The 23,695-nt window shown below is 37.0% G+C and overlaps 3 protein-coding genes across 4 annotated transcripts; 1 reads left to right on the top strand and 2 right to left on the bottom strand.

Moving 5' to 3' along the window:
- LOC109727161 (lysine-specific demethylase JMJ25-like) lies at window positions 552-7,469 on the top strand. Of its 2 annotated transcripts, XM_020257096.1 has the most exons (15): window positions 555-695; window positions 800-979; window positions 1,055-1,188; window positions 1,838-1,937; window positions 2,033-2,165; window positions 2,277-2,340; window positions 2,432-3,194; window positions 3,523-3,852; window positions 4,185-5,513; window positions 5,599-5,671; window positions 5,751-5,836; window positions 5,970-6,089; window positions 6,208-6,312; window positions 6,430-6,491; window positions 6,970-7,469. In XM_020257096.1, exons 1-15 carry the CDS (start codon window positions 618-620, stop codon window positions 7,067-7,069), a joined length of 3,657 nt encoding a protein of 1,218 aa, XP_020112685.1. In that variant the 5' UTR covers window positions 555-617; the 3' UTR covers window positions 7,070-7,469. The 2 variants fall into 2 exon arrangements, with proteins under 2 accessions (XP_020112686.1, XP_020112685.1); XM_020257097.1 differs by lacking the exon at window positions 6,208-6,312 and having other exon boundaries at window positions 552-695.
- Window positions 14,472-17,823, bottom strand: LOC109727057 (serine carboxypeptidase-like 34). Its single transcript, XM_020256929.1, has 10 exons — window positions 17,436-17,823; window positions 17,050-17,157; window positions 16,871-16,966; window positions 16,675-16,767; window positions 16,510-16,598; window positions 15,964-16,257; window positions 15,747-15,883; window positions 15,458-15,550; window positions 14,984-15,089; window positions 14,472-14,834 (listed from the first exon to the last, which is right to left on the bottom strand). Exons 1-10 carry the CDS (start codon window positions 17,713-17,715, stop codon window positions 14,685-14,687), a joined length of 1,446 nt encoding a protein of 481 aa, XP_020112518.1. The 5' UTR covers window positions 17,716-17,823; the 3' UTR covers window positions 14,472-14,684.
- On the bottom strand, window positions 18,723-21,603 carry LOC109727699 (lysM and putative peptidoglycan-binding domain-containing protein 1-like). Its single transcript, XM_020257884.1, has 3 exons — window positions 21,101-21,603; window positions 20,725-20,855; window positions 18,723-19,552 (listed from the first exon to the last, which is right to left on the bottom strand). Exons 1-3 carry the CDS (start codon window positions 21,320-21,322, stop codon window positions 18,901-18,903), a joined length of 1,005 nt encoding a protein of 334 aa, XP_020113473.1. The 5' UTR covers window positions 21,323-21,603; the 3' UTR covers window positions 18,723-18,900.

Below are 23,695 nucleotides of genomic sequence, written 5' to 3'. Positions count from 1 at the left end.
AAGAAAATATAAGGCTATAGTACAGGGACCATCCATACTTTTTTACTCTTAACAATAAATTTATCGTTTTTCGCTTCACGGTTGGGTCGCCATCACGGACCCTTCTCTTCTACACTAGTGTGCAGAGGCGGTGCCTTCGATTCCCCCCTCCTCTTCTCCGTCCCCTCGCTGTGCGAAGAAGCGCTTCTCCAGAAGCGATTTTGGGACCGAGGAAGCCCTTTCTTGAGCGCTTTTCGTGGAACCGTGCCCTCGCCCCCCCCTTCGTCTTCGTCCCCTAGGGTTTTTAATGGGTGGCGCGGGGGAGCCGTCGCCGGAGGAGGATCTCCCGGACGAGCTCCGGTGCGAGAAGCCGAGGTTCGAGGGGGAGAGTGTCTGCGAGGACCATTGCGATAAGGTGAAGGGGCACGAGAAGGACGAAGCTAGGGTTTCGGGGTCTGAGAAGGAGGAGGGAGAGGAGGGAGAGGAGGGGGAAGAGGAGAAGGAGAGGGCGCCGACGAGGGTGAAGAGGAAGAGGGGCAGGAAGAGGAAGAACCGCGACGACGCGGCGTTTCGCCCCACCGGTAGTGCCGCGACGGCGGCGGCGGGACTTGGCGGCGGATGGGGCGAGGGAGATCGCCATGCGGGAGAGGAGGCCCTCGAGGGTTGTAATGTTGGATGAGATATTGAGCGAGGAGGAGGACGACGGAGAACCTTCGGTGAGAAGCGTTTTCCCTATCACGTAAATGCGATGTTTATTTCTCCAATTTGTTAAAACATGTTTGATCTCTTATGTGTTCTTTTGTCGCCCTTTTTGTGGTAGGATGATGAGGATCTGAGGAGGAAGAGGAGGAGGCGAAGGAGGAAGGCGTCGGCGAAGAAGAAACGGAGTACGAAAGAGGATAAGAATGCGGATCAAGAGGAGTCGAAAGCGGTTCAGGAGGATGATAAGAATGTTGAATCCTCCTCTGGTAACATCAAAGAAAACAATGGGAACACTAAGGTAATGTTGTTAGCGTTTTGAGTGACTTGTTCTTTGCTATAATTGCTAAATGATGTACTCTTTTGTGCTCTGCAGAGGAAGAAGAAGCCGTCGCTTAGGGGGATAGATGCCAGAATGTGCCACCAGTGTCAGAGAAACGACAAAGGACGGGTGGTGAATTGCGAAAAATGTGTGCACAAGAGGTTCTGTGTTCCATGTATAACCCGATGGTGCGTAGAAGCGCTTCTTTTGCCCCGTTCTCCTACTATCAAATTAATGTCTTAGTGCATTGCTTTAAAGTTTATGTTTTTGATTTTTGGCAGAAATGCAGTAATTGGCAGCTTAGACGCTTGATTGTTTACATGACTACAAGGATTAAGTTTATCTAGTTATTAGAATTGGTTTTTAACATTCGCTAGATTGATAGCTGGCATCTTATTATACTTTCTATATAGGTATCTACTTTATGTACCCCTGCAGATTTGGTATATATAATGATGTACATGCATATGTATATTTACATGTGAAAAATCTAAATATTCATGTACATTGTGAAATCCAACTAATTTGTACTTACAAAAGCAGTTCTCTCATCGAAAAACCTTCTTTAGCATAAAGACAAATTCCATAAATTGGATAATTCCGAAACTTCTTAAATTAAAGTGACTATTTTTGTAAGAATCTACCCTTCTGAGGGGCCTAATATTTATGCTTGTGGATGATTTTATATGTATATGTACATAAAAGCCCCTGTTTTTCTATTTGAGTTCAGTAGTGTAGCTTACTGGACTTGAGGGTAGCATAACTTGTTTACTTAAAAATGACAATGCATTGCAATTATTTACATATTTTCACAATCTCTTGGGTTGTGGTATGTAGGTACCCTCATTTAACTGAGGAGGAATTTGCAAAGAAGTGCCCATTTTGCTGCAAAAATTGTAATTGTAAGGCTTGTTTGCGCATGAGAGGACTTAGCACGGTCTGCCTTTCTTATCGGGATTTATGTCTTATTTCCTTCTTGAACTTCCTGTCTAGTTTAATTTTGTTTGATACCTTGTTCTCATCTGTTTTCAGCCACCGAAAAAAGAAATACCAGATGCCGAAAAAGATAGATACTGTCGATATATTCTACACTTACTTCTCCCTTGGCTGAAAGAATTCCGGTGGGAGCAGATGAAAGAGAAGGAAATCGATGCTAAAATTGAAGGTATGAAAATCCAAATCAAAAGCTGGGTACCAAGTTGCTAAATTTTTTTGCTCGAGTGGCTATTCTTTATTCCTTTTCCACTCATTTACATTTGTTGACTTTTTTGGGCAGGTGTTGCAGTGAATGAGCTCAAGTTGCAACTAGCTGAATGTGAAATGGATGAGCGCGTTTACTGGTAGAGCTCTTATCTTGTATGTTGTGTCCTTGTTCTCTCTTCATTGCTGCTAATGAGCTGATTATCTAGTCTCTTGAATTGCATGGAACAGCAACAACTGTAGAACCTCTATTGCGGATTTTCACAGAAGCTGTCCTAGCTGTTCGTATGATCTGTGCCTTAGTTGCTGCCGCGAGCTTCGTGAAGGCCTGATTCCTGGAGGGGAAGATATAGAGCTTGTGCAGTATGAAGATAGAGGTAAGGACTATCTTTTTGGGGGCTTGAACACAAACCGAAGGACCTCTTCAAGGAGGCATATTAGTCTAGCTATGAACAAGACTCCACTGAAAGATAAAAAGACCCTACTGAACGTTCAAGATTGGAAACCCAACAGTGATGGCAGCATACCTTGCCCGCCAGACGAATTGGGTGGCTGCGGAAATGCTAACTTGGAGTTGAAGTGCATGTTTTCGGAGAATCTGCTTTCTGAGCTGGAAGAGAAGGCTGATGCAATGGCGAGGAGTGGGAAGTTTGCAGAGTTTATAAATATTGATACTCAATGTTCATGCTTCGCAGCGTTGAATAATATTAGTTCCAGTAGTCCGGCAGTGCGTTTAGCCGCTCACAGAGAGAACTCAGATGGTAACCATCTCTATTGTCCAAGTGCTAGAGATATTCAAGATGGGGCAATAGAGCATTTCCAAAAGCACTGGTCAAAGGGTGAGCCAGTTATTATACGGGATGTGCTTGAATTTACATCTGGCTTGAGCTGGGAGCCGTTTGTTATGTGGCGTGCGTTACGAGAGAAGAAAAGGCAGGAAAATATAACTGAGAATTTGGCTGTTAAGGCCGTTGATTGTCTTGATTGGTGTGAGGTATGTGATGATATTTCTTTTCTGAGGATAAGCTTACTGATTGAATGAAGCTCAGCATTAGAATTTGTGACGACATATTTTCTGTTAGTGAGTGATGATCAGCTCTCTTGTCCTGCTAGTTGATATTTTGTTTACCTTTTGAAATGACGAGTGAATATGGCCTTATTTCTATTTCAAAATGACCGAATATGACCTTGCTTCTATTTTATTTGCATGCTTTTTTACTTTACTCGTTTTATCAATTCTTTTGAATCACTTGTAACTTGTGAAATTTACAAGAGTGTAATCTGCGAGCTAGCATATAAATACAATATCTTCCATTCTGCAGGTTGAGATAAATATCCACATGTTCTTTGCTGGATATATCAAGGGGCGAAGCCATGGCAACTTATGGCCTGAGATGCTTAAACTGAAGGATTGGCCCCCATCGAACTCATTTGAGGAGAGATTGCCGCGCCATGGTGCAGAATTTATCACTGCCTTGCCATTTCCTGAATACACGGATCCTCGTTATGGCCCTTTAAATCTTGTAGTGAAGCTGCCTAAAGGTGTTTTGAAGCCAGATATGGGGCCAAAAACATATATTGCGTATGGACTCGCTGAAGAGTTAGGGAGGGGCGATTCTGTCACCAAGCTTCACTGCGATATGTCTGATGCAGTATGTAGTTTCTGAAATACTTGTTTTCTAGTTGGTGTTTATATTTGATCATGATGCAGTTTGATAAATTGGACATGAAACCAAGCATTATTATTCATTTTAAACAGTTAGGCCTTGCCTAAATTTAACTTTTTAAGAGGGAAAAAAAATAAAAGCAGGCCAAGAACAATTATTTAGCTTGTCTTCTGGGAAACCTTTTCTTTTTTCTTTTTTCAGTTCCTTGGACTTGCTACAAATTCAGTCCCTGAAGTTTGATCCATATTTTAGTTTCATCCTCAGAGCTTCGGTTTTATTCTAATAATGTTTAATTTTGCTTTGTTTCATTTTATTAGGTAAATGTCTTGACACATACAGCTGAACCATCATTTGAGAACTACAATGCTCAGAAAATAATGAACTTGAAAAAGAAAATGAGGGAACAAGATGAAAAAGAACTGTCGGAGGTTATACAAATAGATTCAGAAAATGACTTACCAGACCTAGACCAGGCTGAACCTATGAAGGAAGTAATTGATGGTCATTCTGAGGATTGTAGTAATGAGCGAAAACTATGTCATGCGGAAGAAATGGATACCCAGGGAAATGCTGATGGTGGATTTTTTGAGCTCAAAACAGGAATAAGTAAATCCCCTGGCTCTGACAGTGCAAATAAAGAACAAAAACCCTCATCTGATGATTCAGACGCCTGTGACAAACTAAAGGATCAGCAGGTTGACCAGAATGAAGTTTCCAATTTGCATCATAAAACTGAAGAGATTAATCAAATACACAAAATGGGGGATGAAATAAACCAAATGAGTGGCAAGTCAGATGACCAACAAATTTACAAGGAAGAGTTCGATAAGGGGACCTCTTTACAAAATGGTTCAGAAGAATCCAAGAGAAGTACTGATGTTATTGGTGGATTAGAGAAGGGAAGTTCTTGTCTGGAGATAAATTCCAAAACTGGCACAAGTCAAATGGCCAGTAAAGACGAACTTCTTTGTGATGATGATAAACCTGTATCTGCTGTGAAAACGGAAGGTAATGATGATTCTTGCTGCAGGGTTGTCGGTTTAGAAGATGATTCTGGGCAGTTGTGCATAAAAAACGAAGATAATGCGTTGAATGACAAAGTGAAAGATGATGAGGGCACGACTTCTGTGCAAAATGCAACTAATCGAAGTAAGAAGAGAAAAAGGGGGAGGCCCAAGGGTTATAAAGTGAAAAAGGAGGTAAGTGACCGCAATGTTACCTCCAATTTGCCTGATCATTTATGCGAAGCTAACTCTGAGACTATGCCTAAACAAACTGAAGAAGGTCCCAATGCTTCTAATATGGTGGAGGATATGGGCAAATCGAGAAGTAGAAAAGGCTTCTCTTGTCAGAAAATGGAAGAAGTTGACCCTGACGATATTGAAACTCAAAATGATGGTCTTGATGGTGTAGATGTAGAAAATGGTGTTGATCCTAAGAATATTTCAGATGATGAAGAAAAGGGAGGTGCTGTGCGAAGTATTGAGGAAAAATATGCTGTATCTAATGACAAAGTAGTGGGACCAAAGCCAGAAGGAGGTGCTTTGTGGGATATTTTTCGAAGAGAAGATGGTGACAAATTACAAGATTATCTTAGGAAGCATGCTGGAGAGTTTAGGCATGTTCACTGCAACCCGGTGAAACAGGTTGTTAATCAATACTGTTCAGTTGGGTTATGACCGAGTCATTGACTCTTATTGGTTATGACTAAATAATATTTTCTGCTTACAGGTTATTCATCCTATTCATGATCAAGCTTTCTATCTAACTAGAGAGCACATTAAAAAGCTCAAGGAAGAATATGGTTGGTATTCTTACTTACATTGTAATAGTACCTTTATTGTGTCATTGGACCTAAAAGCATTCTTGTAATACTCGTGTAGGGATTGAGCCGTGGACGTTTGAGCAAAAGCTTGGTGAGGCTGTATTCATACCAGCTGGGTGCCCCCATCAAGTCAGAAATTTGAAGGTATGAGAAATGTAAAGATCGATTTGTTTGTTCTAATTATCTCATCTTTAGTTTTTATTCTTCGCTAGCCGTATTTTGGTATGGCATTAAATTATTTTGGCTTCTAAAATGGACACATCTATTTACCGAGCAGTCATGCATAAAGGTGGCGCTTGATTTTGTTTCCCCGGAAAATGTCCACGAGTGTGTTAGATTGACAGAAGAATTTCGCCTACTTCCATCAGAGCACAGGGCTAAGGAAGATAAACTCGAGGTTTAAAAATTGGCACTTTGTCTCTTTCCCATTGTTTTCTTGAAATTTCTTGTAAGCATTCTTTTACCTGTACTGTGGTCTTGCGGTAACAATATTTAAATTTGTTTAAAATGCTCAGGTTAGGAAGATAGCTCTTAATGCATTCAAGGATGTCATAGAAGAATTGACAGATGAATCTCGCCGACTTCAATCAGAGCATGGGACTGAGGAAGATGAACTTGAGGTTTAAAACTTGGCCATTTGTCCTGTTGCCATTGTTTTCTTGAATTTCATGTAAGCGTTCTTTTAGCTGTATCACGGTCTTGCCGGAGCAATATTTATTTTTGTTTAAAATGCTCAGGTTGAGAAGATATCTCTTAATGCATTCAAGGATGTTATAGCAGACAAAAAACCTAAGAGAAGGTGAGCTCCAGCAGTTTCAGCTTTTCTTTTCTAACTAGTAAATTTGGGGACAAATTGGCGCTTTGTCATTCTGATTAACAGTGGAGTTGCAGAACAAGTATATCATGCAAAACCTGTAGGCGGATAATTGTACATTTTTGACATTTTCTACTTAAAAAAGAAATCAATTAAATTCATTTCCATTGCCAAAATAACAACAAAAAGACTCAGAAATTCTAATTCTCAATTTTGGTGAATCAATGCTTTCTTATTGTACTACGGACACTTAGCATATTCATGTTAATCTCTTTGGAGGAGAGAAGTTGACAAAGATATGAATATTAGCCAACAATTACATTTTTTTAAAATTTTTTTTTTCTCAAATAACTCTTGCTTTGCTCGGCTGTACCATCTTTTTATCTTTTGTTTAGGTGTTACTATAATGAATCGGCTACAGCTATTTTCTTCCCGTGCTCAAATTGAACTGTGTGCTTATCAGGTCCAAATCTAAGAAGGTGAAACAAGAATCAGTTATGGATACTGAAGCCAAAGAAATGCCCGTGAAAGAAGGCTCTTTACAATCAGCGGAGGTGGATTAATAATCATCTTAAGAACATTTCTTGAGTTCTCATTCGAGTAGTACTAACATCTTGGTGTTGCTCTATTTCGCCATTTAATTCTGCGATATATTTTTGTTTCACTATGTTAGTCATAGACAATTCCAAGAATTATTAAAAATTCTTGGCAGGAACCGTGTATCTTATACTCCTTGCACTCTACGGTATAGTTTTGACCATCGGCCATGTACTCTCATGGTAATACCGGTTCGAAAGAGTGTTTTTGTAATATCCTCATGAAATTATCTCGTATTTATTAGTAACTAGCTACGCCAGTGTATAAATACTACTACATACATCTCCAATTTTTTAGTTATCACTGCGGTTACTGCCCCTTCACTGTAGAAGTTACGGATCTTATGTCTAAATTTCTGTTTTCTTACTAGTCTCTTGCTTTATGTGGGTGTAGATGTGGTTTCAATATGTTTCACCTTTCTCGCAGAGCACATTTTGTTGCGAACAAATTTCTATTTCGTAGGTAATTGTTGTTAATCTTGTTTAATCATTGATTGCTTGTTACTCAATTTTGAATTCGTAGGTAGTTGTTGTTAATCTTGTTCATACCCTGCGCAGATTTCGCCTCTAATCATTGATTGCTTGTTACTCAATTTCGAATTCGTAGGTAGTTGTTGTTAATCTTGTTCATACCCTGCGCAGATTTCGCCTCTAATCATTGATTGCTTGTTACTCTTTTCCTACTCGAATCACCTTCTACTTTTGTGGTTATTTCCTTTACTAAAGTTTTTATTTGCTCTCTTTTTTTTCTTTTTGATTATTTGTGTCGAATGAACTGCTTTGAAAATAGCCATGTTGAAGAGATAAGAAGATACAAGAGATGAGACAACAATTGCTCAAATCTCAGCATATCATTAAACACAATCTTAATCGCATGAAGCGGAATCATCATCAACACAACAAAATTGAAACCCCTCACCGCCCCAGGATTCCATGTTACTTGAACACCTTAACCTCTGAACATACATCTTCTGTACATCAATCCTAATTATTATACATAATCATCTCCACTCACCTCAACAAATTACCACAACAAAGAATCCAAAATTTCTGCAGAAGTTCTAGAGGGTGCCACTCATCTCATCCTCCGTCGAATCGTCGTCGCCCCGCAGCGAATCGGAGGGCGAAAGGGCGCCGTCGAGATCCACATCCTCCTCCTCGGCGATGGTGTCCAACACCGTCGACACCCGCAGCCGCTCGACGGCCACCACCTTCGACGGCGCCACCTCGAAAGCGAAGCTGAATCCGTTGGACTTGGCCATTTTTTTTGCGGAAAAATATGAGACGTAAACAAAGAGCTCTCTCTCTTCAATGGTTGGTTCCACAATGTGGAATTGGATAAACAGAGCACGAGCACATATATAGGGGAAAGGAGGAGGTTTTTGTGTGAGTCTTATACACACGAAGAGAAGTTTGTGGAAGAGGTGGGTTTGGACCGTTGGATTGGGTAATCGGAGGTGTTGATTTGGACTTTTGGATTATATATATTACATATTATATATTTTGGGGGGCGTTTGATACAAAATTGTTTTGGTGTGGAGGAGACGCACACGGGAAATAGTGACGCGCACCGTGGCCACCCACATGCTTTATTTTATTTTGGCGCGTGAAATTGCTGATGCTGCTTGGAAACTTCCACAATCTAAAAAAAACAAAATGAGTTTTTTTTTTTTTTAAAAAAATTGATATACGTTTTTTGACTAAATTTTTAACTTTTAAAATTTATAAATTACTCCTCGAAAATAAGTTAGGAATTTTACTGAACTTTGATAGAAATTTTCCCTCAGAATGAGCTGTTTAGTTTTACAAATTTTTTAATTTGAAAATTATGAAAATAAATAGAGAGCTTTTGATTTTTTTTTTACTTCCAAAAAAACCCAAAAACAAAATTAGGCCCCGGTGAGATTTTGGACCGTTATTATTGAGCCACGTGTTGCTTTATGCTTCGTGAAAGATACATTCTTTGTTCCGCGTGGGATCGTTGACTCACTCATTTTGGGTTTTTTTTTTTTTTTTTTTGGGCTTTTCTTGGAGTTGGGGTTAAGTTAATGCTTTTTAGTAGCTCTCACGCATGGATGGAATCATTATTGGATTAGTGTGAAAATGTGTTAAGCAATAATAAAAAAGATTAAATAAATAATTTGGTTCTAATTAGATAAATAATTTGGGTTTCTAGAAGTATGACAAATTGACAACGACTTAATAATCTCTCTTAAAAGGGCATAATCCAAGCATTAACTTTTTAAATTTGAAGTTATACATTTTAAATCACATGGTACTAAAATGAGAAAACGCGAAATTATTGAGATGGCATTTGAAATTTACCCTATTATTTTTGATATTTTCGCTATTCTACAAATTTCATGCTATCTCCAATATTAGATATGTGGGTTTTGAGTAGCAAAATCTTTTACCAATTCCAGTAAAATAAACACCAAAATTATAGAATTTAAAATAAAAAAAAAACCTTAACCTGCTCATAAATTAGCTAGAAGTCCCAGAAAATTAAGTTAGCAAATCGAAACTCCATAAATACATCCATATGCATGTAGCAGGTCTAATTCCATAAATATGATCCAATCTACTTACACTAAAAACTCGTTAGGTTTAAATCACTGGTCCAAAACATTTAAGTTTTATATTTCAAAAATTATCAGGCACACTTCTAGTTTGTAACGATTCGACCAACTGTTACTAACAACTTATTTGGCCCAACTCAATCATCTAAAATATTTAAATTAAGCTATTAGTTAGCGTATACCTCTATTTTTTTTATATAAATAAGAAGGGGAAACTTTAAATACCCTCTGTGGTTTCGCATTTTCTCATTTTAGTATCCTATGGTTTAAAGTGTATCAGGTTAGTACCCTGTGGTTTCGCATTTTCTCACTTCAGTATCCCGTGGTTTGAAATGTATCAAGTTAGTACCTTATGGTTTCGCACTTTCTCACTTTAGTACCCTGTGGTTTCAAGTGTATCAAGTTTGTACCCTATGATTTCATTTTTGTATCAAGTTAGTACTTTGTGGTTTCAATTTTCTCTTTTTATTATTTATTTCGGAGTATATAATTTAACGAAATATTAAACCACATGGTACTAAAGTGAGAAAGTGCGAAACCACAAAGTACTAACTTGATACATTTAAAACTACAGGGTACTAAAGTGAGAAAGTGCAAAATTACAGGGTACTAACTTGATATACTTTGAATCATAAGGTAGGAAAGTAAAAAAATGTGAAACCATGCGGGGGTATTTGAAGTTTCCCCAAATAAAAATTATTGAACTAGATAGTATTTAGGCCAATTTGCATAAAAAATTCACTTATTTTGGACTTTTGCAAAATCGGACCACCTTTTTTATTTTTGCAGATTCGGTCCGCTTTTTCAGCAAACTGACCAAAATACCCTTATTACTTTTTCTTTTTCCTCTTTCTCTCTCTTCTTCGTTTCTCTCGTTCTTTTTTTTTTTCTCACCGGCAGAGCGGAGGCGGAAACGGTCCGTCTCGCCTCTCACCCTCATGCTCTTGCCCTCGCCCTCGCCCTCGTCCATGCACCCCCCATCTTCCTCGCCTCCGACCCCGCCAAGGCCGCGCCGCGACTTTTTTTTTTTTGCCTTTTTCATTTCTTTTCTTCTCCGACTCTTCTCCACCGTCTCCGACGACGACGCTTCTCGCCCTTCCCCGCCCTTCTCATCTCTCCCTCTCCCTCATTTTCTGCCGCCTCCGACGACGATTTATCTTCGCGGGGCGCCGACGTCGACACCGTAGAGGTTACTGCGGCGCTACAGCCTCGGAGCGGAGGTCCTTAGCGGTGTCGTCACCGGCGCCGTAGCTGTTGGCAGAGAAGGTGACAAAAAAAATTATAGAAAAAACAGAAAAAAAAAAGATAAAAAATTATATAAAAAGAAGGATGAAGATGAAATTGTATTTTTAATTACAAAAAAAATTATAAGTCGCGCTATTTAAGATGTAAACTGTTGCTTTAAAATAAAAATTATACTCTTTGAACGAAAATTTTACTATTTTTTATCTTAAACTGCATCCTTTTAAGTGATATTTATACTGTTTCTCCTCTTGTTGCACTGTTTCTCCTCTTGTTGCACTGTTTCTTTTCTTGTTTACACAGAAATGGTGCAACAAGAGAAGAAACAATATAAATACCTCTTAAAAGGGTGCAGTTTCTCCTCTTATTGTATTGTTTCTCCTCTTGTTGCACTATTTCTCCTATTGTTTACACAGAAATGGTGCAACAAGAGGAAAAAAATATTGCAACAAGAGAAGAAACAGTAGATATATCTCTTAAAATAGTGCAGTTTCTTCTCTTGTTACACTATTTCTCCTCTTGTTTACACAAAAATGGTGCAACAAGAGGAGAAACAGTATATATATCTCTTAAAACAGTGCAGTTTCTCCTCTTGTTGCACTGTTTCTCCTCTTGTTACACTATTTCTCCTCTTGTTTATACAAAAATGGTGCAATAAGAGGAGAAACAGTATAACAAGAGAAGAAACAGTATAAATATCTCTTAAAAGGGTGCAGTTTAAAATAAAAAACAGTGTAACAAGAGGAGAAATGGTGCAACAAGAGGAGAAACAGTGCAACTTTTGTTTAAAGAGTGTAACTTTCATATTAATGGATGCAGTTTACATCTGAAAGAGTGTAATAAGAAGAGAAACAGTGTAAATATCTCTCAAAGAATGTAATTTTCGTTTAAAGAGTGTAGTTTTCATCTTAAAGCTGCAGTTTACATCTTAAGTAGTGCAACTTATAATTTTTTTTACAGTTAACGATGCAGTTTCATGTTCATCCTTCTTTTTATATAATTTTTTATCTTTATTTTTTTTTTTCTGTTTTTTCTATAATTTTTTTTTGTCACCCACTCTGCCAACAGCCACGGTGCCGGCGACGACGTCGCTAAGGACGCCCGCTCCGAGCCTGTAGCGCCGCAGTGACCTCCACGGTGTCGACGTCGGCGCCGGCGAAGATGCATCGTCGTCGGATGCGGCAGAGAATGAGGGAGAGGGAGAGATGAGAAGGGCGGGGAAGGACGAGAGAGGCGTCGTCGTTGAAGACGGTGGAGAAGAGTCGGAGAAGAAAAGAAAAAAAAAAAGCAAAAAAAAAAAAGTCGCGGCGCGGCTTTGGCGGGGTTGGAGGCGAGGAAGGTGGGGGGTGCGTGGACGAGGGCAAGGGCGAGGGCGAGGGCGAGAGAATGAGGGTGAGAGGCGAGACGGAGCGTTTCCGCCTCCGCTCTGCCGGCGAGAAAAGAAAAAAGAACGAGAGAAACGAAGATGAGAGAGAAAGAGGAAAGAGAAAAAGTAAAAAGGGTATTTTGGTCAGTTTGCTGAAAAAGCGTACCGAATCTGCAAAAACGAAAAAGGTGACCCGATTTTGTAAAAGCCCAAAATAAATAAATTTTTTATGCAAATTGGCCTAGTATTTAGCTTGTAAATTTGGTTAATGTACGTAACACGTGACACCAAACGTACGTTGGGCCATACACGTGGGTACGTAGGTGTAACTACAAAAAAGTGTAACGTACACGAAAGCCGTATACGAATTGTCACACAAAGTAGGAACAATCCACGTGGGAGCACAAATAGAAACACGTGGCTCGTTAAATACCACCCAAATATTAATTAAAAAATGGATAAATTTCAAGGGTCAGTTGCATATAGGTCCCCGCAAACATAATAAATTATAGATCTATTCTTGTAAAGTTAACTTTCATAAGTTATTCCTATAAAAGTTCTAATATTTTCAGATATGTTACTGTCGTTAGAATCCGTTAGAAAAGTTTAGTTAATCATAGCTTAAATACTTTATCTGAATTAATTTTTGACATTTTTATCCCTCTTATATTACACTGTTATAATTTTTGAAGGAACATATTTGTGATGGCAAAATTAAAAATAGATGGACATATCTGAAAATATTAGGACTTGCAGCAATAACTTATAAAAGTTGAACTATTGAAGTTTATATGGATATATTTATAATTCACTATATTTGCGGGGACCTATATGCAATTAACCCAAACTTCAAATACTATCCTTATGGTTTCGCAATTTCTGACTTTAGTACTCAATGGTTTAAACTCTATCAATTTACTATTTTATGGTTTCATCTTTCTCTTTTCGTCAGCTACTTTGTTAACTTTTCGTTAAGTCATGTACAAAAAAACTTCGGATACTCCACCTATAGTTTATCAAATATTTATTTTAGTACTCTTTAGTCTTAACTTTGTCACTAATTTAACGAACAATATTGATGGAGAAAATAACAAAAAAAGAAATAAAACTATAAAGTATTAAATTAACACACTTTAAACTAGCGGATACTAAAGTGAAAAAGTGCAAAATTACAGAAGTGATATTTGAAGTTTTTTCTAAAAAAAAATTAGTTACTTCTCCACACGTGCTAATGTATTGCACGTGGTACATGGTACCAAAATTTAATTGAATAGGTACAATTTGTACTGTCTAATAATCTATGTATACAAATTTAAAAATTTTGAAACTTATTAATTAGTGAGAGTAAATAGTCTCAATAATCAAGGGTACATGTAGGACTATAATTTTATTTGTGAGAAATTCATCTTCACTATTTATAATTTATTTAACCAGTTAGATTTCAATTTTAAAAAGCCTTTCTTATTCTTTTTTTAAAAAGCCTTTTCTAAAAATTTAAACGAACTAAATAAGATTTTTTTTTTTTTAAAATAAAGCTCTATAATGCATCCAAAATTATTGGCTTTACTTTTATTATAATTTAGTGTACAAAAATTTTCAATTACAAAAACTTCAGATTTATCAAATATTTACTTTAGTACTATATTATTTACCAAATTTTTATTTTAGTACCCTGTAGTTTTAATTTTACTATTAATTTAATAAAAAAAATTAATGGAGAGAATAACAGAAAGAGAGAAAAAAAATATATACGAAAGTGATATATTTTAAACTACAGGATGTTAAAGTGAGAAAACACAAAATCATAGGGATGAGATTCAAAGTTTTTTCCAAATAATAATGATAATAACAAAGTAAAGAAAAAAATGAAAAATTGACAGGGTTCGATCTGGACCGTTCAATGTGACAAAAATGGGCGGTGGAGATCGTCCACGTGCCTTGATATTATAGTGGGGAGTGCAATATTATAGTGGGGAGTGCATTATGTGTATGGTGGTTCCCATGTGCTTCTCATAAGTGACCAAACATAACATTTTCTTTTTATTTTTTATCTAAGTGGTAACGCATATGAAATGTTATATATTAAATTTAATAATGTGCACATTTCACAACGTGAAACATACCTGGACCAATATTGTTTATACATTAAAAAAAAGAGAAAGGTACATTATAATAAATATAAAGTCATTATTGGATGGTGATTTTATATGTAGAACTAACATGAAATTCCAAAGTATTAATTTTATAAAGAATAGTGTCACATGAAAAATACTACTCAACTAATTAACCTACTTGTTTCCTAAACCTAGCAAAAAACTAAATTATCAACATAAAAATGATCATCATGCACCTAGCTGAGACATTTATTTCGAAAAATAAAGGACTAGTAAATATGCTAAAATGGTTGTGAAGGCAAGGTTTTGTTCGCCACGAAGTGCGCGAGGAGCTGCAGCGCCTGCGCCGGTTTGAACGTCGGGACCTGATGACCTGCGCCGCGAATCGTCACGAACATAAGTCCGTCGTAGATGATCGACCATCCACCGACCTACATACGATCGCAAAAAGGTTGTGATTAAAGACCTTCTTAAAGAAAATATATCTGGTGTATACTGTTATTCATAAAACGATTGGTTCGTATAATATAACTAGTAGAGACATAAACTCCGTTCAAAATGTGAAGAAAAGGTGTTACACCTGCGACTTTGTAAACCATGGTGCCCATTTTTGGGCGGTGTTGAGGCCGAGCTTTTCCAAGGTATATCGCGTGGAAGTGACTGGAATTCTTCCGTCAGTGTCGCCGCTACAATTATTGTTATTTCATAATACATGAGTTAGATATATAGTTTTAAAAGTTTCGCGACATTTTCTCGAAAAATAAAAATGCAACAACATGGTTAAGATAATGTCATGTTGGTAATATTTAAGATTTTTTTGTTTTTAGAGTATTAGTTAGATATACTAAAAATTGGTAACTCATAGAGAAAGATATTGTGCAAAAGCAATAACTAACCAAGATATTGTGTTATTGTTCTATGTTTTTTTTTCCCCTTTTTTGGGGGAGAAAAAATAGAGAAAAGAACATTTTGTTTTGAATTTTGAAGTTTTAATTTTAAATTTTAGCTTAAATGTAGGTGATGAAGATGTTGTAAGAAGCCAAACAAGTTTCACCTGAAGACCCAAACTCTGATGCCTCCATTGATGAGCTTCTTAAGAGTCGGCAGCATCGACGACGGCGCATCACTCCATGTTTGTATCACATTACTGCGACAATTACGCGAGCAATGAGAATCATCATCTAAAATTTGCATCACCACAACACCATCCAAAATGTTTGAATCTAAATAAGCATCAGAACACAATGTTTTGTGGTCTCTACTTGTTCTAATTACTATAATGTAATGTGAGAATCACATAATTTTGCTTAAACTTAGATGTATAAATTACAAGTATAATATACCTGCAGTGGGTCCAATTATACCCAATATGTGTTACATTTGCATGAAGTGCTTCTTGAACATCTGGTCTATTGAAGAATATTTCCGAATAATCCGAAACACAAGGATCATATCCTGCTAGCCTGTTGTAGAACTGTCTCTGTAAAATAGAAGATTTTCGTGTACCAATTAAGTTTCTATGACAATTTCGATGCGAAGTAAAACGAGTCAGAAGCTTACATTTGTCGAATGTAGCTTGCCGTCTTCGATCTTCCTGATCAGCCTCGAGGGGTGGCGCGACGTGCCTTCGTCGTCGGTGCACACCGGAGTGTACAAGCTGTACATATCTATCGGGTCGAAGGAGTGAAAGAACAGATCCATAAGCCCGTTGCACGGCTGCCCAGGATCCTCCAACGCGAAGTCGCAGCTCTTCTTTATGTCGTCGTACAACTGATCGGAGATCACCGCGTGATCCCACGCGTAGTCGACCATCCCCTTCTGATCCGTTTCGTCGTCCAGAGCCGCATTTCCTACCTGAAAAAACCAAACACATTTTGAATCTTTCATCGTCCTTACAATTTTCACATATCAGAGTTGAGTTTCTATGCTTTTAAAAGTACAACAGTATTTATGCTGATTTTTAACCGTCGGATCACCTCAAAATTCGCATAGCACGATTAATGGTGTGTCCAGTTAAGTCCCCTTTAATAATGTCAAAATACGTTGAGTTTTTGTGCTCCACTCTACATATGTATATACAGTGCAATTCACGATATTTGTACTAACCATGATTCCCTCTAAGTTTATGTAATCGTCCTTTGAGCAGTTCTTATTCGCGTCGTATATTTTCTCCGCAAGTTGAGGCACATAATGTCCTAACAAAAAAGAAAAAATGAAAAAAAGATGTTGATCATACTACGTCGTCGAAATCGCGCAAAATTTGTATCTTACCTGCGTAACTTTCGCCGGTTACGTAGAATTCGTGATCTTTGTATTGCGGGAACCTCTTGAACCAGTTGACGAGAAATATGTAGGAGTCACTTGCTTTGAGAGATCAAAAAATTGAATTTAAAAACAAATTTAGTGAAAACTAAGACGTTCGAAGAAAATTTGAAAACAAATCATCATGTAGTGGATTTGAACTAACCGGTTAAGTCGTCGCCGAGAACTTTGAAATCGGAGGATGTATTCGTGTACGAATATCCGACGCCGAATGGCGATTCGAGGAATAGCAAATTGGCCTCTGAAAATTGAATTAGGATCAGTGGAAAGTTTGAATTTGAAAAAATTGTAACAAATATGTGAGAAATTTTTTGAAAAATTTGCCTTGATTCCATGCTTGTTTGTTTAATTTGAATTCCGGAACACCCTTTTGCATCAAAAATGGTCCAAGCTCTTCTGTTTCTCCATATCCAATTGATGAACAACCAGGCCCTGAGTTGTAAAACAAGTATAAACAAAAAAATAAATATGTAATTTAATGACAATGTAAAATTCTCTTTTTTATTTCACTACACATGTAAATGGTTATATGAAAAATTCACAAAAGCTTCATAATGTGTAACAACTACTATTATCTCGGAAATAATATTGGATTTAATTATTTATAATTCTTTTCAAAATTCATATAATTATAGAGAAAAGGCTGTTAATGTGCTAGTAAAATACAAGATAAACGCATATGCAGATGCTGGAGACATTTGCACACGCACCTCCGTTGAGCCAAAGCACGAGGGGCTTCTTCTCGACGTCGCGCGCGGCCTCGAAGAACCAGTAGAACAGCGCCCTGCCGTGCGGCTCGTTGACGGTGATGTACCCCGCGTAGTGCCGAAAGCTCACCAGCGGCTGGCCGGGCAGGCTCTCGACGCGGTCGGCCTCCTGGCGGTCGAACACCTCCTCGTAATCGAGGAGCTTCCTCGCGCGTACAGCGGTCACCGAGGCCACCGCGGAGACGGCGAGGAGGAGGAAAAAGAGAGCCGAGGGGAGACCCATGGCTTGGATTTGTTTGTGGAATGAGTATGGAGAAGGAGAGGAGATATATGTGTGTGTGTGTATATATATATGTATTGTATGTGTGTGTGTGTATATATATATATATATATGTGTGTGTGTGTGTATCTTTTGTGAGATGGTGTCTACTACTTTGTAACTAATTTTAGGGTTTAGGAGGGGGAAGGTGTAGGGTTGGTTACACATAGAGAGAGAGAAAATAGGATAAAAAATGATTGGTGTATTGTTTCAACCGATGTAAACTTTAAAAAGAAAAAAAAAATTTGATAGTCCGTAACATAAGATCGCGTTTACGCAATTTAGAAGTTCGTGTTGTTGACGTGATGAACATCGAATAAAATGATCTTACATACTTTTAATTTAGGATATGGTAGATTATTTTTAAAGAATAATTTATATCAGTAAGTAATGGTTTTTTTGGAAAATATTAACATTTCGGAGCGTTGAAAAAATCTCAACAGTTTCATAATTATAAGTTAGAGATGCGTCGTTGTTGCCACCTAAAAAAAGGAACATTTAAAATGTGGTAATGTACCCATTTTTTTTAAAAAAAAAAGAAAAAAAAAGAGAGAGAGAGAAACATTAAATGTGGTCTGTGGTAAGTTCGTTCACTAATGCTGTTATAACAGTTCCTATTTAGGTTAATACAGCATTCAAAATTTGATTCATATTTTTGAATCAGAGACCTTTCAAAATTTCATATTATCACCACCCAAATCTACTCTTTGATCATTTTTGTTTTTTTAATTAGCTATTTTTTTGATATTTTCTCACTATGTCAAATCTCTAATCTAGTTTGCGTTGCCTTGCTTTTGATTTTACATGAAATTTATTATTTTACAAGCATTAAATTAAAAAGTTTGGAGCTTGATTTGGTATCTAATTCCCCACAGTTGGATATCACAAACACCACAAATAGTGCTTCACGATTGAGACATGTTGATAAAAAGAAAAAAACAATATCAAATATATTTTTCACTATGAAAAACTTACTCATTTTAATTTTCTATTTCATTTCCCTTTGAATTGATACATAATAATCTCAATACTAACACCATCATATATTTCAGAGACCAAATGAATTGAGGCCACAAGTAAATTTAACCAGAGCCAGTAAGTTACAATATTACAATGAAAGATACAACAAGGATCGACAAGATAAGAGGGCTAATCTAAAGCAGCTTTGTTCCGCCACACCGAGATCTGCTTCGGCAAACCGTCGAGAAACGGCCTCGCAATAGTTTCGGGGTTCAGTGTCCACTTTGAAGTCGGCCACATGAAGGGGCCGTTCTCCGATTCCGCCAAGCTCGACGTGCTAGATGATTTTCGCACTGAGCTGAAGAACGTGTCAGCAATTATTAGTGGATCCTCGCTCGGCACGGAATCCATATCGATCCGACTTCCGGACTTCGGCCTCGGAAACAACCTTTTACCCGTCTTGGATGAGAGATCTCCGCCAGTTTCTGACGGTTCGGTTGAGTCTATTATTGAATCCGCTTCAGCTTTTTGTCGCCGCCTTACGGATTTCTCGCTCTTAGACTTCTCGCCCTCGCTACTGCTCTCACCGTTTTGCAGCGAGTATCCATTAGTTGGGCTCCTCTTGGGAAATGGCTCAGGTTCTGAGTGGTTGGAACTATTTGTCTTGTAGGTAGTCATTTCGGTATACTTCGTTGGGTTTGGTTTGGGGGGTGTGAGACCGTAGTATCCCTGCAAAGTGCGCATGGCAGGAGATGCAACTTTATGCTGAGGAGGTTTCAACTTCAGGGAGTGGAAGGAATCAGCGATATCCGTGTGCCGGTGTTTTATGGGAGTTTCTTCTCTGCATAAAATCCGAATAGTAAATCAACATAAATAAACAGTTGAACTGCAAACAAAAAGAGGCGGAATAGTTGCATCTTCAAAAGCAATTGAGGTCTGAAATGGTGTACGCGCGTGTATAGCAATACATAGCACAAAGCATAGAGAGAGAATCCCAGTAATTACTACTCGGATTGGCAGAAAAAAAAAACAATAGAAAACCACTACTTAAGTCCATTCCGCATGAAGAATGCGACTACTGATGAATGAAAACTCAATATTATAGGGAGTCGCAGGTATGAAAATGGACATACTAAACAGAGGTACTCTACATATTCTTTGCTGATAATACTAAATTGCCACTTGGTGCAATTGCTGTTGGCAGGTAAGCAGTGATAGCATAGGTAAATGAATCTCATGCACAGGGGTTGAATATGTGCCTCTAAGCCGAAGTTACTTCATTCGATGAATTCAACAGCAGGTATCCGTCAGAGTATTAGAAATTAGTTGCTTTTATTCATGCACCGAGTTGATAATGAGCTGCAAATATGGCACTCGCAAGAACATAGATTAAATATGGGAAAAAAAGAGATGTCAATGGGAGATTATGTCCAGAAAATCAGATGCTAAACTGAGCACCACTAGGAGTGGAATATAAAGTTTGCCATCGAAAAGGTTGTGTATAGAAAAGGACTAGGACTTTGTAGCAGGAGAGGTTCAGTACAGGAACTTGCGGTCAAAAAGGTTCACTATATGAAATAATGCAGACAAAGATAACTTAAAGAATTGATAAATAGCGAGATTGCTCGAATTCATCTACAATCTCCTAATGAATGGATCAGGAAAAATAATAGTTGTCACTACATTAGTAGTATCTAGAATACCTCGACTCCATAAATTCAAAGCACGATGGAACAAATGTTAAGAAAACATCCCCACGATTAGTTCTCTGATGAAAAATTTCATAAAAAAATAACCTAAAATAGCAATTGAAGACTCTGGGAGAATGAAATGAAGCAAACATTCTAACACACCAGTGTTGCAGGCAAAGTTCCATAATTTGGTTTACTACATTTCGCAACTAAAACATAGTATCAATGTTCATCATATATACATATATCTCATGGAAAGTGCATTATTTGCCAAAATGAAAAAGCAAAATCAATGGAATTAAGGGGAAGGGGAAGGAGTTACCTATTCCCAGCTGAACCATTCAACTGGAAAGGGGATGGCGGGTGCCGCCCCAGTAGAGGTATCTGCAAAATCTTGTGCGCAAACATTTGCGAGTCGGTGACCAATCCATTCATTCTCTTAATATCAGCTATCTATAAACATCACAAAAGGGTTTTGTCACAATCAATACACACTAACAACTGCAGATATTGAACACTTTAGCATCACAAATAGATAAAAAGTTTGCATCTTTTTGCATCACAAGTCCCCAATTCAACAATTCAGCATCATCATTTCCACTAACACCAGTAAAATTTTGTGCCAAGATCACAGCTTTTCCAACTACATTCTAATTGTACAAATAAACAAATCAAATAAGAGGGAGTATGCCAATTACCTCAACGCCATACTTAATGGCGATCCCAGCTAGGGTATCCATCTTCGACACGGGGTGCTCAATACACTTCGAATCCGAAGAACACGAAGAAGGGGACGACAAGGGCAAAGGCGAAGGCGAACGAGACCTATCGGAAACCCTCTCGGGAGAAAGCGCTCCATTCGACCATTCCTCTGAGAAAGGATGAGAGATCCCATTAATTCGGAGTCCCCCCGATCCCATCTCAGAGAAGGATCGAGTCGCAGGGGCGAATTAGGGCTCCAAAACCCTCCGCAAATGGCGACCTCCTCCTTCGGAATCTTCGAGCGAGATCGATCCAAACTAGGGTCGAGATTCCGCAAAAGAACCCTAGATCGGTAGATCTCGAACTGGAGATCACGATTCCGAGTGGGTTTCGATCCGAGATCGCGCGGATCACCGCGAATTCGAGGGCTCGAGGTGCTCTATCGCGTTCGATAATGGCGTAGGGACAGAGAGAGCGAGCGAGCGAGAGAGAGAGAAGCGCTTTTCAGAAGCTTTTACTTCCGTGGACGCGGTTTAAGGAATTGTCGCCACGTGGACCTCCGGTGGCAATTTGGTAATTTTACTCAACATTTTTGCCTTTTGTTTTTAAATTCCATTTTTTAATATAAATATTCTCACGCCTAAATATAAAAAAAAAACTTTAAAGACCACCATGATTTCATATTTTTTAATTTTAGTACCATAGAATTTAAAATGTATCAATTTAGTACCCTGTGGTTTTATTTTTCTCTTTTTATTATCCTCTTCATTAATTTTTTTCGTTCAATCAGTGACAAAGTTAAAATTAAAAAAAATACTAAAATAAATATTCGATAGATTTAGACGGTGTGTTTGAAATTTTTTTATATAATTTAACTAAATGTTAACGGAGAAGCTGAGAAAAAGAGAAAATAAAATCACAATGTGTTAAATTGATATACTTTAAAGTATAGTATACTAAAGCGAGAAAGTGCGAAACAACAGGAATGACATTTAAAATTTATTTTTTAAAAAATTAAAATAAAGCACTCCAACTCATATTCATAATTACTTTTTATTTATATTATAATTAATTTAAGTCCTGCATTTTATGTTCGATTTCAAACTCAATTTCTTACAATGGACAAATTCAAATATGAATTTTATGATTACATTTACCAGATTAAATTGTAATTGAATTTCTATGAGGTGTAAAATTTTTTTTAATTAAATGACATAATTTATATTAAGATTATTTGAAGATTTGTTATCAAAATTATTTTGACTTTTTACATTATATGTCAATTTTAGGAACTGTTATATTTTAACGAAATTATCTAATTGGTGATTATAAAAGTGTAAAAGTTTTCTATACATACTTTTGAGTCACTTTTATACTTATATGTGTTTGTTTAATAAAAAAAAGTTTTATTTGGTTCAATTTTTTTCCTAAAATATATTTTTTGATTCGCTTTTTTGATATACATTAATATTTTTTAGGTAAACTTCAAATACCACCCTGTGGTTTTGTACTTTCTTATTTTAATGTCTTGCGGTTTAAAGTGTATCAAATTAGTGTCCCGTGGTTTCATTTTTATCTTTTCGTCAACTTTTCTGTTAATATTTCGTTAAATTATATACAAAAAACTTCAGATACCTCATCTAGATTTATTGAATATTCACTTCAGTACTCTTTAGTTTTAACTCTGTCACTGATTTAACGAAAAAAATTAGTAAAATCAATAATAAAAAGATAAAAATAAAACCACAGGATATTAAATTAATATACTTTACATCATATGGTACTAAAGTGAGAAAATATAAAACTATAAGGATGATATATGAAAATATTTCTTTTTTTAACTCAGGTGGTCACCACCTAGGATAGCACTATGCATAATTATTAGTGCAAACATAAAATAACAAGTGATTTTACAATTTTGCCCATGGTGGGAACATATTTGCTTTTTTGACTTTTGATTTGTAAGCTTCTTCCAACTATAGTTCAAGCCACTGAAAAAAGAAAAAAAAAATTTATATCCACCGACACCTTTTAGTAACACATGATTCTTTTATTTTATTTATTAAAGTTTTTTTTAGTTAGATGTTCATGAATTATTAACATCTACATCAACCAAGATTCACAACTGAGACATCTAAACTTGGGAGAGAAATATTTATCAACTGTTACAAATAATGTGTTATCCGCTTTATTTAATAAAAATATAAATTAGGTTAAATAAGTGAGGCAATATGGCCTTGAGAAACTATAACAAACGGCGAACAAAAAGCAAAAATCAAAACCAAAAATAAAATAAAAACTACATTTTGCAAACAATGATACATCTACTGACTTCCGCTACTACAGTGATCTTTCCAAAGCGCTCTTAAATTACGAATTTCGCTTAGGATACGGTCTTATTATTTTTCAAATTTCGGAATATTCTATTATTTCTCTTTGGCTACACGAGCTACAAGACAACAGTAACCGTGAGAAAGTCTTTACTCCTTCTCGTAGTATCTGTCTGCATTCGACAAGCTTTTCAAAGATCTCCTATCGTCTGTTGCTTAATATTGCATCAGGATTAAGTAGTAGATGAAAAATCAAGTATT

This window comes from Ananas comosus, linkage group 22 (genome assembly GCF_001540865.1).
Source record: "Ananas comosus cultivar F153 linkage group 22, ASM154086v1, whole genome shotgun sequence".
NCBI lineage: Eukaryota > Viridiplantae > Streptophyta > Magnoliopsida > Poales > Bromeliaceae > Ananas > Ananas comosus.
Note: the sequence above shows the minus strand (reverse complement) of the source record. Positions and strands in the feature narration are given on the sequence as shown.

Bases quoted from the DNA above. Each gene is read 5' to 3' on its own strand.
- LOC109727161 (XM_020257096.1), top strand. From the start codon at position 618: ATGCGGGAGAGGAGGCCCTCGAGGGTTGTAATGTTGGATGAGATATTG. The intron at 1,938-2,032 runs GTCTGCCTTTCT...ATCTGTTTTCAG, and splicing joins GCATGAGAGGACTTAGCACG to CCACCGAAAAAAGAAATACC. The intron at 3,853-4,184 runs GTATGTAGTTTC...TCATTTTATTAG, and splicing joins ACTGCGATATGTCTGATGCA to GTAAATGTCTTGACACATAC.
- LOC109727057 (XM_020256929.1), bottom strand. From the start codon at position 17,715: ATGGGTCTCCCCTCGGCTCTCTTTTTCCTCCTCCTCGCCGTCTCCGCG. The intron at 16,768-16,870 runs GTTAGTTCAAAT...GATCTCTCAAAG, and splicing joins TCTCGGCGACGACTTAACCG to CAAGTGACTCCTACATATTT. The intron at 14,835-14,983 runs GTGTAACACCTT...GATCGTATGTAG, and splicing joins CATGGTTTACAAAGTCGCAG to GTCGGTGGATGGTCGATCAT.
- LOC109727699 (XM_020257884.1), bottom strand. From the start codon at position 21,322: ATGGGATCGGGGGGACTCCGAATTAATGGGATCTCTCATCCTTTCTCA. The intron at 20,856-21,100 runs GTAATTGGCATA...TGATGTTTATAG, and splicing joins CCATTAAGTATGGCGTTGAG to ATAGCTGATATTAAGAGAAT. The intron at 19,553-20,724 runs GTAACTCCTTCC...GATTTTATGCAG, and splicing joins AATGGTTCAGCTGGGAATAG to AGAAGAAACTCCCATAAAAC.